Source organism: Coregonus clupeaformis, chromosome 14, assembly GCF_020615455.1.
Source record: "Coregonus clupeaformis isolate EN_2021a chromosome 14, ASM2061545v1, whole genome shotgun sequence".
Lineage (NCBI taxonomy): Eukaryota > Metazoa > Chordata > Actinopteri > Salmoniformes > Salmonidae > Coregonus > Coregonus clupeaformis.
This window is the reverse complement of record NC_059205.1, coordinates 41,599,519-41,612,224: the sequence shown is the minus strand read 5'-3', so window position 1 is coordinate 41,612,224 and position 12,706 is coordinate 41,599,519. Positions and strand designations below refer to the sequence as shown.

General features: G+C 44.9%; 1 protein-coding gene across 5 annotated transcripts in view; it reads right to left on the bottom strand.

The window, feature by feature from the left end:
- The window catches only part of LOC121580882 (zinc finger MYND domain-containing protein 11), a 35,287-nt gene that overhangs the window by 19,448 nt on the left and 3,133 nt on the right, over window positions 1–12,706 (bottom strand). For 2 of the 5 annotated variants that reach the window (XM_041896008.2, XM_041896009.2), the window contains exons 2-7: window positions 9,094–9,229; window positions 7,798–7,957; window positions 7,243–7,266; window positions 2,863–2,886; window positions 2,350–2,511; window positions 22–99 (exon numbers count right to left, since the gene is read on the bottom strand). In XM_041896008.2, coding sequence (XP_041751942.1) covers window positions 22–99; window positions 2,350–2,511; window positions 2,863–2,886; window positions 7,243–7,266; window positions 7,798–7,957; window positions 9,094–9,224 — 579 coding nt within the window. In that variant the 5' untranslated portion in view covers window positions 9,225–9,229. The remainder of the gene's footprint in view (window positions 1–21; window positions 100–2,349; window positions 2,512–2,862; window positions 2,887–7,242; window positions 7,267–7,797; window positions 7,958–9,093; window positions 9,230–12,706) is intronic. The other 3 variants (XM_041896010.2, XM_041896012.2, XM_041896013.2) reach the window with 3 other exon arrangements.

Sequence of the window (12,706 nt, the reverse complement as noted above, 5' to 3'; positions counted from 1 at the left end):
ACTGTTCCATGGAACACTCACCCTCTCTTTCATGCGCTGAATGATAAAACGCAGGTATTTGCACATCTCCTGCTTGTTCAGGTTCTTCTTTTTACTACCCTGCAGAATGAGAGAGAGAGAGAGACAGCTCAGTATGACGCAGTAACCCATCCAGCTCTCTATTCAAACCATATGGAACCAGCAGTGGGTTATAATTCATGAGAGCTGACTGTGTACAGTATATTGGATATCATAAATTATCCTAACAATAAAAGGAGGAAATAGACTGTCTGCAGCACAGTGGAGAGAGAGAGAAGAGAGAGTGAGAGAAAACAGAACAGGAGACAGAGCAGACAGGACAGGAGACAGGAGACAGAACAGACAGGAGACAGAAGACAGAACAGGAGACAGAACAGGAGACAGGAGACAGAGAAGACAGGACAGGAGACAGAACAGACAGGACAGGAGACAGGAGACAGAGAAGACAGGACAGGAGACAGAGAAGACAGGACAGGAGACAGAGAAGACAGGACAGGAGACAGGATAGGAGACAGGATAGGAGACAGAACAGGGTCAGGGAGAGGTCACAGGGATAGTACTGATCCCATGAAAATAAAATTTATAAAATTATATTTATCTAATAACTGAAAAACAGTATGGGCCTAGATAATACATTTGAGTAATTTTATAAAAGGTACTATATATGTCTGGCTTACACACAGACATACAGTGGGGGAAAAAAGTATTTAGTCAGCCGCCAATTGTGCAAGTTCTCCCACTTAAAAAGATGAGAGAGGCCTGTAATTTTCATCATAGGTACACGTCAACTATGACAGACAAAATGAGAAAAAAAAATCCAGAAAATCACATTGTAGGATTTTTAATGAATTTATTTGCAAATTATGGTGGAAAATAAGTATTTGGTCAATAACAAAAGTTTCTCAATACTTTGTTATATACCCTTTGTTGGCAATGACACAGGTCAAACGTTTTCTGTAAGTCTTCACAAGGTTTTCACACACTGTTGCTGGTATTTTGGCCCATTCCTCCATGCAGATCTCCTCTAGAGCAGTGATGTTTTGGGGCTGTCGCTGGGCAACACGGACTTTCAACTCCCTCCAAAGATTTTCTATAGGGTTGAGATCTGGAGACTGGCTAGGCCACTCCAGGACCTTGAAATGCTTCTTACGAAGCCACTCCTTCGTTGCCCGGGCGGTGTGTTTGGGATCATTGTCATGCTGAAAGACCCAGCCACGTTTCATCTTCAATGCCCTTGCTGATGGAAGGAGGTTTTCACTCAAAATCTCACGATACATGGCCCCATTCATTCTTTCCTTTACACGGATCAGTCGTCCTGGTCCCTTTGCAGAAAAACAGCCCCAAAGCATGATGTTTCCACCCCCATGCTTCACAGTAGGTATGGTGTTCTTTGGATGCAACTCAGCATTCTTTGTCCTCCAAACACGACGAGTTGAGTTTTTACCAAAAAGTTATATTTTGGTTTAATCTGACCATATGACATTCTCCCAATCCTCTTCTGGATCATCCAAATGCACTCTAGCAAACTTCAGACGGGCCTGGACATGTACTGGCTTAAGTAGGGGGACACGTCTGGCACTGCAGGATTTGAGTCCCTGGCGGCGTAGTGTGTTACTGATGGTAGGCTTTGTTACTTTGGTCCCAGCTCTCTGCAGGTCATTCACTAGCTCCCCCGTGTGGTTCTGGGATTTTTGCTCACCGTTCTTGTGATCATTTTGACCCCACGGGGTGAGATCTTGCGTGGAGCCCCAGATCGAGGGAGATTATCAGTGGTCTTGTATGTCTTCCATTTCCTAATAATTGCTCCCACAGTTGATTTCTTCAAACCAAGCTGCTTACCTATTGCAGATTCAGTCTTCCCAGCCTGGTGCAGGTCTACAATTTTGTTTCTGGTGTCCTTTGACAGCTCTTTGGTCTTGGCCATAGTGGAGTTTGGAGTGTGACTGTTTGAGGTTGTGGACAGGTGTCTTTTATACTGATAACAAGTTCAAACAGGTGCCATTAATACAGGTAACGAGTGGAGGACAGAGGAGCCTCTTAAATAAGAAGTTACAGGTCTGTGAGAGCCAGAAATCTTGCTTGTTTGTAGGTGACCAAATACTTATTTTCCACCATAATCTGCAAATAAATTCATAAAAAATCCTACAATGTGATTTTCTGGAGAAAAAAAATCTCAAGTTGTCTGTCTTGGTTGACGTGTACCTATGATGAAAATTGCAGGCCTCTCTCATCTTTTTAAGTGGGAGAACTTGCACAATTGGTGGCTGACTAAATACTTTTTTTCCCCACTGTAGGCTAGACAGCACCAGCAGGCCAACATGGCGTACCTACCCTGCACACCACACACTGCCAATTGGATCCGCTGTCCCGGGGCTTGTACTCGTCAGACAGGCATTTGAGGTGATAGACACGGAAGCAGTTGTCACACACCAGCACATCTCCGGGCAGGTGGCACTCGAAGCAGTACCAGTCGTGGCTCTCCGCCTCCCATTCCTGAAACATACGGAGCACAGTGATCGGTGCCCCCCCTCCGCACCGACCTGCCGGCTGGGCTGCTAGAGACTAGTCTACACCCCCAGCCAGGGGGCCACTCCTGGACCCACTTCAGCAGCTGTTCCACAACACACATCACATCATAGTTATTATATCTATACATATTTATCTTATATCCAGGTCGCCCTTGGACGAGGTCTTCTGACCTCAATTGAACTTCCTGTATAAATAAATGTTAAATAAAATAAAAACTATTCAAAATCACAATCATCAAGTTTTTACTGGTAGCCTATACAAACATTATCTCACAACAACAGTTATTGAATGTTTAGTTAGTGAATTCTGACTGACCTCCTCCTGCGGCTCGCTCTCCGTCTGCAATTAAACACCCCCATCATTGATTAATTAACTATCAAATAAACAGTGTGTGTACAGTGGATTGTGTAGCATAACCCCTGTGCAAGCCAATTATTTAAAGGGCAATCTCTTAAATAAACCTCATTGGAAGGAAGGCTGAGAGTATATAGGCCTAAGGTTAATGTGTGACCATTGCGGAAACGTTTGCTTACTGGAAGATAATTATTAGCACATATATCTACGATATTTCACATCAACTAAAGTTCCCCCTCTGTGTTCTGAGGCTAGATGAAGTGTGCCTCCCAAATGGCACCCTATTCCCTATATAGTGCCCAACTTTTGACCAGAGCCCTATAGGCCTGGTCAAAAATAGTGCACTATAAAGGGAATAGGGTGCCATTTTTAGGACGCATCCAAAGTTTATATTAAATCCTGATGTGGTCGTGCATGCATGAAAGGCTGATGGAAGCTAGGGAAGGGTGGGGCAAATTCCTGCCAACCTGAACCTGCTGCTCAAAGCATTACTCAAGATTTACAATAGTCTTGTTACAGGTTTCACTAAGAGGCATAGAGCTAGAAACCACATGCCTGCCTGGGATTCAAACCAACAACCATCAGTCAAAGTCCTCCTCCTCATAGTCTGGAGTGGTAGAGGAAGTGAATAAGGACTTATATTGCAACATGTCAACAACTAGCCTACACCTTCCCACAAAACCCTTTCTTTCAGATTAAGGAAGGAATAAAAACATCCTAGTTTAGGTGGTTAACTCAGGACAACCTAATCTACTACACTCCATCAGTGCAGAATCCTAGTGTCCTTCCCTCCAACTCTATCCAGGCTCTGTTGCACGTGCTCTGTTTAAACCTAGTGAGCTGGAGAGTGCTCCATCACAGGGGAGCAGAGAGGAGGAGCCCAAACTAACACACAGAGCCATAAATAGTAATAAAGGACAAAAGGAGAGTGCACAGAAGGCAGCAGTGCCACTGCCAGCCTAGTGGGCCATGAGAGCCTGATGTGAAGCAAGCTCTGCCAGAGGCAATACGTTTTTATTTAGGCCTCATCCCACCAAGGCCTCCACAAGGTCCCTCCGTATCTTTTCCTGTCCAGGGCTATTTTGGTTGGCTCTTTCCAGGTGAGACCTAGTCTGTTGATGGTGTTCAGCTCTGCTATATGCGCCTGGCCCAGTCACACTGTCAAGTCAAGTGTAGAAGGGTACTTCACTGTCCACGCCGTGTCCCTGTCCTATTGTATTCTGAATTAAAAGGTTGTGACTTCAAAAGGTGAGGCCTATGGGGAAGCACTGTCTGTGTCCGATGATGCTTCCTACAGTGTAACATAGCCTACCTCACTTGGAGTGTTAAATATCACCACCACACTGGCATGATGTTACAGTGTGGTGGTTATTGCAGAGATTAAATCAAGTGAAGAACATCCAACATCCTCATGTAAGAAAACAAAAGGCTGTTGAACATGTACAATAACATAAGGGAGAGGTATTATATATATATATATATATATATATATATATATCATATGTTAGCCTTACTGACATTATTAACCAAAGCAATTATATCTATTTTGTAGAATTGTAATAATTGACTCCCTAAAGCTGCAGAGAGAGAATGAGCCTTGTCTAAATGACTAAAATGTAATGTAAATGTAAAAACGGTCAACAAAAGCAGAGGGGTTGTGAGGAGGGGAGGGGCTAGAACCAGTAGGGCCCACCCAGTTTGGCTCACGCTGTCTCCCAACCCAAATAACACTATCAAGAGTCTCAAGCTGGGACACGCCAGGCAGAGAGAGAACAGGCTGAGCAGAGATGTGCCTGTAAGCACAGGTCCATCTATTACATAATCCAGCCCAGGGCTCCGTCTTAAATAGCACCCTATTCCCTACATAGTGCACTACTTTTTACCAGAACCCTATGGGCCCTGGTCAAAAGTAGTGAACTATATAGGGAATAGGGTGCCATTACGCAGGCACCAGCACTCTGCACTGCTGCATGCTAGCTGAGCCAGCCTCCCTATAGACACACCACAGACCCATTCCTCTCAGGAGAGATTATTACAAATACAGGCCACAATGCCCTCCCTGCATTCACAATACATAAGCATGTAGCTACTAGCTAAGGCCAGACCTGAAGACAATGCCTGTGTCCCAAATGGCACCCTATTCCTATATAAAGTGCACTAATTTTGACCAGAGTGGTATGGGCCCTTGTCGTGCTATAACTAGGGAATAGGGTGCTATTTGGCTTTCCCCACTGAGCTTCACCTCAAACACATCCATCAACAAACCATTCATTCTGCTACACTGTTCTGATTAACTGAACAAACCAGAAATAAGATGTACAGTTCAGGATATGGAATATCGTAAACAAGAAGAGACTAAATAATAATAATGGGCGTGCCTGGATGAAATCCAATCTTACTTTGGTCCATTATGTATTTACTTTGGAACGTATTTATCAAGGGTTGATCCTCTAACATGCTGACCAAACCGGCCGTGTTGCGTTGCGTGAACGAGTGTTGCAAGATACATTTACACAAACGTTATTCAATAATTTCATCCAAACTGCTTGGGCACGTCTGAGTAGGCAGGCGCTAAAATAGAACTTGGTTCTATTTTAGACGCTTGATGCGCTGCAAGTCCCACCCCTCTCATCTACTCATTGGTTTTTACGAGCATATACCCATGTGGGTGATACTGTATGAACGAGGTCCACACTCCAGTCCAGTTGGTGGCAGTAATGCACCTTAAGGTTGGTTGCCAACCGCCATATAAAATCCAAAGAAGATTAATCAAAGAAAACAAACTAAGTTTCCCCTTTTTATCTGTGGATTAATTATTGGCGTAGAGAACACACGATTTTGTATGACTCAAAATGGGTCACAATTCTACAAAGATCCAGCAAAGGAAAAAGGACCATATGAATTTCTGGTAAAATAACAACCCAATGTCTCCCAAGACAAATTAGCTAGCAACAGCAAGCTAGCTAAATGTCCATGAATGTTTCGACCTGTCCCCAAATTAATATAGTTGGTTTTGGTATTTTAACCTGCGTGTCATGAACACGTCTGGTGGGGATAGACAAAACCAGCATGCGCACACAGACACACGCGCGGAGCCGGTTTGGTCAGCATGTAGGTTCATGATCAATGGTGAGGAATATCAACAAATACTGCTGTTGTTGGGGGGGAAAGAAACATTATTGCATCCCAAATGGCACCCTATCCCCCTATGGGCTCAGGTCAAAAGTAGTGCACTATATAGGGAATAGGGTGCCATTTGGGATGCAAGCCCTGGTCACTTCAAGGACACAAACATGACAGTTGGATTGAATCCAGGCGCTTGAGACAATGGAACTCCATAATGTACTGTAATTGCTTCGCCATTCTTCAGATACACAATACATCAGAGATGCTGACCTATGAAATGAGTCAGCTAACATTTCTAAGAACAGTCAGGCATATATAGGCTGTATCCCAATGGCACCCTATTCTCTACAGTGCACTACTTTTGACCAAGGACCCCCATAGGCCCTGGTCAAAAGTAGTGCACTACATAGAAAATAGGGTGCCATTTGAGATGCAACCATAGTATAGACAACACACCACCATACCCCGTTCATCAAACCAAAGTCATGCTGGAGTCAGAGATCCTAACACACAGAGGAATGAAGCTACACACCCCTCCCTGAGGAGTTACTACTACTACCACCACCATCAGCAAAACTACATCTATTCCACACATCATATATGCTTGCTACAAACCTGCGGCTATGTTGGCATTGCTGGTCATTTCACGCAAAATACATGACATTGAAATGTGCTACTATGATTCTGAAACTTTTCTTCAGAGACTCTCTCTTTGGAGAATTATTTTGAAGTATGTGTCAAACAAAGCCACTGTATGGAACCCTGGCAGTGTTTATTCGTTTTTTAGCTATTTTTAAAGCAACGTTACATGTGTAGATAAGTAGCGAGCAAATATTTAAAGGAAGTGACTGATCCATTCCGCAAGAAATTGGGCCACCGAGACAGCGCTACACTGGGCTTTCTGGAAGCTTTTCACATGGAATATCAGCATCTCTTGTGTTACAACATCTAGGTGTGACATAAACGGTTAACCATTACAACTGAAAATACTTTATCAATCCTATTTTTAAACAGATAGTTCACATAATTCAATTAGTCTTTTGTTGTCTGATTTTATGTTAAAGAGTATGCGGCTGTAAAAAGATTCCATCAAATCCCAGATTGCGCTGCAGAAGTGGCAGAAGTGATTTGTAGCGGAATGATGTTAGCAAAATAAATTAGAGATAAAAGCAGAACAAATCAAACCAAAATAAAAAAACAACGATGCACCCTTACCTTGCTTCCTTCGGCCTTCGGCTCCTGTGTGATTGCAAGTGATCCAGAAAGCAGTGTTTAAAGTCCTGCTGCTATAGTCAATTGAGTTCTCTTTGAGCATTGCTAAATTTGACTGTACTGTGTGGGGTCAGTGTGTTTGGTGCATAGCAGAGCTACAGTACTAAAGGAATGTGTGCATGGTCATCATACCTATGAATTTAACGAGTCAGCTTCACATACAAATTGGTTAGAGAGCAGCATGACTTGAATCACCAGGTCATTATAAACAATGCTGAATTCAGTGCTATAGTTCACAGCACCTCTGAATGACTGAAGTATTACTAAGTTGTCTAGCACAGCAGATATACACAAGAAACTCCATACAAATAAAATATGTTTAAAAAAACATTGAATAAAGGCAGAATTCCTTGAAGTAAGTATGAAACTAAGTACGTTTTCTTCTGAACCATAGAGGTGTTGATGAGGGAGATAGGAGAAATTGGTGTTGATGATGAAGAAACCAGCCAGGACTGCTAGGGTTTGGGTTATCACTACAGAGTAAAACCCCTCTCTTACCTGCTCGTCTCCAGGCAGCCAGTAGCCCTCCTGCTCGATGCCGGCCTTGGAGCCCTTACAGCCCACAGTGAGAGTCTCCACCACCAGGCCATCCTTCACTGCCAGACTCAGCTGCCTGGCTGTCTCCTTGGGGTGCATGCCAAACACACGGCTCAGGTACCTGCACAGACACAGCACACCAACATCACTGCATTCTCTAACAACTCAACTCAACCAAGGGGAAACCCATTCACCTCAGAAGGAGCAGCCAAATATGCAATTCACAAGGAAATGGGCGAGAACAGAACAGACAAGAGTGCCAAGATTGCCCATTTTCAATCTTGAAGTAGGACCTAGCCTATCCTCCTGATAAAATATTGCTACCTGCATTGGGACCACCATATCATCACAGTGCAACCCATTACATGGACTAGTTGGGACAATACCACTAATGACTGTGCCGCCAACCCTTTTTGTCAGACAACCTTTTTATGATCTGCACAGACAGACGAAGCCTTTTCACATCTAATGTAAAGAGATTATAACACAATCTCCCCTCCTGTACCAACTGCCTTCGTTTTCCTATTTAACTGTATTTTCCTGGACTCTCACGTCACCACCTCATCCATTCAAATACAAAATGTATTTTAAGATATTAAGACAGTTCAGCAGTGCCTGCCATTGAATTGCATCACTTTATCTCCATGACAACAGCCACTCTGTGCCTTTTATTCTGCTCGTGGCCAACTCCCAAGGCTCTTTGTCTGCCTGAGGATTTCAATTAGCCATATTCCTATTCCATTAACTGAAAATAAGGACTGATCAGACATGGGTTTCAGCATGAATGAATTTAGACTAGGCTGTAAGAATATTACATGATGATCACGTATAATAAAACAATATAATAGGACCTAAATCAGTCTAAATTAAAACATATATTCATCAAGGTCTGATGCTACAGTGGAAGCCGCAATATAGGTTGGTTGAATTCATTTATGGTCTGAATGGCAATAAGCAAAAGGAATTCAATGTCAAGTATTGAACCATGAAACTGTCATCATTTCACCTATTGATCAAGCATGACCCTGAAAGGAGAGTGGCTAAGACCAACCACCATCCATCCAAACTCAATACGTATTGAAAGTGAATATGCATGGAAGGTGCATCACAAATGGAAACAACTAGAGACACCTCGTCATTTTGTCTACAAAGCGGCAATGCGTCTCCACTAATGTTTAAGACTATTTTTGGGTGCGTTTGTGACGTCTCCACTTTCCAAGCGTATTGGAACAGAACTAGAATGACTGGAATACTTACTTTGAGATCCTGTCCATGTTGGCAATTTGTTTCTGGTTGCGGATGACCTCAATGGCAGCCCACACGTACTGGACAACCTTTGGATCCGCCTGCCTCTTCTTCACCACACGCGACATGATCTCTTTATTCATGACACCTGCAAGGAATGGGAGAGAAGTACTGTTTCAAACCATTAGGCTACTTCTTTAAACACTTCAGAACATACTTGGAATGCGTCAATTTCAAATCAGGATTTTTTTTTTTTCTCAGCTCAAGTGAAGAAATCCTCATCATGGAGCACCACCAATACAGAGCAAGGGTAAACTAAACCTTCAGCCTAGCCTCACCATTCTATTTCACTGACGTCAACAGAACGGTGAATGCAGCGATCAGGCTGGTTCCATCAGGCTACCTCCAGCCATCTTCCTAGCTAAAATGTATCCAGGATAAGAAACAACAAGAATCTGCAGGTTCCAAAGCCCTCCAGGACCAGGATTGGTCAACCCAATCAAGACAACAAAAACTATGTCTATTCCCACCTCAGAAAGACCTGACCTCAGAAATATGCTTTGACTGGCCTAATAGATGTCCGTTGTGCTCTTGAGCAAGGCACTTAACCCTAAATTCTCCTGTAAGTCACTCTGGATAAGAGCATCTGCAAAATGTAATCCTAAAATACACGATTCAGTATGGCCAAGTCTAGTTCTATTGGGCTTCGTTTTTTAAATAATTCCCTTAAACACTGCAATGTAACAGGAGTCAGCGCTTAGGGAGCTGTAGTGCCCTCAAAGCTCATCACTAAGCTAAGGACCCTGGGACTAAACACCTCCCTCTGCAACTGGATCCTGGACTTCCTGGTGGGCCGCCCCCAGGTGGTAAGGGTAGGTAACAACACATCTGCCACGCTGATCCTCAAGACGGGGGCCCCTCAAGGGTGCGTGCGCAGTCCCCTCCTGTACTCCATGTTCACCCATGACTGCATGGCCTGGCACGACTGCATGGCCAGTTTGCAGACGACACAACAGTGGTAGGCCTGATCACTGACAACGATGAGACAGCCTATAGGGAGGAGGTCAGAGACCTGGCCGTGTGGTGCCAGGATAACAACCTCTCCCTCAACGTGATCAAGACAAAGGAGATGATTGTGGACTACAGGAAAAAACTAACTGAGCACGCCCCCATTCTCATCGACGGGGCTGTAGTGGAGCAGGTTGGGAGCTTCATGTTCCTTGGTGTCCACATCACCAACAAACTATCATGGTCTAAACACACCAAGACAGTCATGAAGAGGGCACGACAAAGCCTATTCCCCCTCAGGAGACTGAAAAGATTTCGCATGGGTCCTCAGATCCTCAAAAAGTTATACACCTGCACCATCGAGAGCATCCTGACTGGTTGCATCACTGCCTGGTATGGCAACTGCTTGGCCTCCAACCGCAAGGCACTACAGAGGGTAGTGCGTATGGCCCAGTATATCACTGGGGCCAAGCATCCTGCCATCCAGGACCTCTATACCAGGCGGTGTCAGTGGAAGGCCCTAGAAATTGTCAAAGACTCCAGCCACCCTAGTCATAGACTGTTCTCTCTGCTACTGCACGGCAAGCGGTACCGGAGCGCCAAGTCTAGGTCCAGAAGGCTTCTTAACAGCTTCTACCCCCAAGCCATAAGACTCCTGAACAGCTAATCAAATGGCTACCCAGACTATTCGCATTCTTTAAACTGCATTGTTGGTTAAGGGCTTGTAAGTAAGCATTTCACTGTAAGGTCTACACCTGTTGTATTTGGCGCATGTGACGAATAAAATTTGATTTGATTTATAGTACAAATGGCCAACATCTAGATTCTAGGCCAGGGGTAGGCAACCCTAGTCCTGGAGTGCCGCAATTAGCTCAGTTGGTCAGGTGTGGTGCCTAGTTAGGTGTGTCCCTTCCGTCTTCAAGAGTGCGAGAGTTGCACCCCTCCTCAAAAAACCTACACTCGATCCCTCCAATGTCAACAACTACAGACCAGTATCCCTTCATTCTTTTCTCTCCAAAACTCTTGAGCGTGCCGTCTCTAGCCAACTCTCCTGCTATCTCTCTCAGAATTACCTTCTTGATCCAAACCAGTCAGGTTTCAAGACTGGTCATTCAACTGAGACTGCTCTTCTCTGTGTCACGGAGGCTCTCTGCACTGCTAAAGCTAACTTTCTCTCCTCTGCTCTTATCCTAGACCTATCCACTGCCTTTGATACTGTGAACCATCAGATCCTCCTCTCCTCCCTCTCCGAGTTGGGCATCTCCGGCGCTGCTCACTCTTGGATTGCGTCCTACCTGACGGGTCGCTCCTACCAGGTGGCGTGGTGAGAATCTGTCTCCGCACCACGTGCTCTCACCACTGGTGTCCCCCAGGGCTCAGTTCTAGGCCCTCTCCTATTCTCTCTATACACCAAGTCAGTGTGGATGTCGGATCACCACCTCAAGCTGAACCACGGCAAGACGGAGCTGCTCTTCCTCCCGGGGAAGGACTGCCCGCTCCATGATCTCGCCATCACGGTTGACAACTCCATTGTGTCCTCCTCCCAGAGTGCAAAGAACCTTGGCGTGACCCTGGACAACACCCTGTCGTTCTCCGCTAACATCAAAGCGGTGACCCGATCCTGCAGGTTCATGCTCTACAACATTCGCAGAGTACGACCCTACCTTACACAGAAAGCGGCACAGGTCCTAATCCAGGCACTTGTCATCTCCCGTCTGGATTACTTCAACTCGCTTTTGGCTGGGCTCCCTGCCTGTGCCATTAAACCCTACAACTTATCCAGAACGCTGCAGCCCGTCTGGTGTTCGACCTTCCCAAGTTCTCTCATGTCACCCCGCTCCTCCGCACACTCCACTGGCTTCCAGTTGAGGCTCACATCTACTACAAGACCATGGTGCTTGCCTACGGAGCTGTGAGGGGAACGGCACCTCCTTACCTTCAGGCTCTGATCAGACCCTACACCCAAACGAGGGCACTACGTTCATCCACCTCTGGCCTGCTAGCTCCCCTACCTCTACGGAAGCACAGTTCCCGCTCAGCTCAGTCAAAGCTATTTGCTGCTCTGGCACCCCAATGGTGGAACAAGCTCCCCCCATGACGCCAGGACAGCGGAGTCACTGACCACCTTCCGGAGACACTTGAAACCCTACCTCTTTAAGGAATACCTGGAATAGTATAAAGTAATCCTTCTAACCCCCCCTCCCCCACCATAAAAAAAAAATCATAAGTTGAATGCACCAATTTGTAAGTCGCTCTGGATAAGAGCGTCTGCTAAATGATGTAAATGTAGTTTGAACAAAATCCAGCAGTACCTGCGGCACTCCAGGAACAGGGTTGCCTACCCCTGTTCTAGGCTGTTCAGTGGGAGGAGAAAAACATAATCCTAAAAAAACATATTGTTATTACAAAAGAAAACAATGAAAGCTGTGCCATTTCACAGCACCGTCATAAAAAAATACAATATTACTCAAGAGATTTTTTTAAGGAAAGGAACAATAGCAGTTTGCCTCCTCTGCATCCTGTTAACTATGTTTGAAACCAATTTTACGCATTACTCTTCTTAAAGACGTCCTCCAGCAATTGTTTTATTTTACGATGAAAGTAACTTTCCATGAAA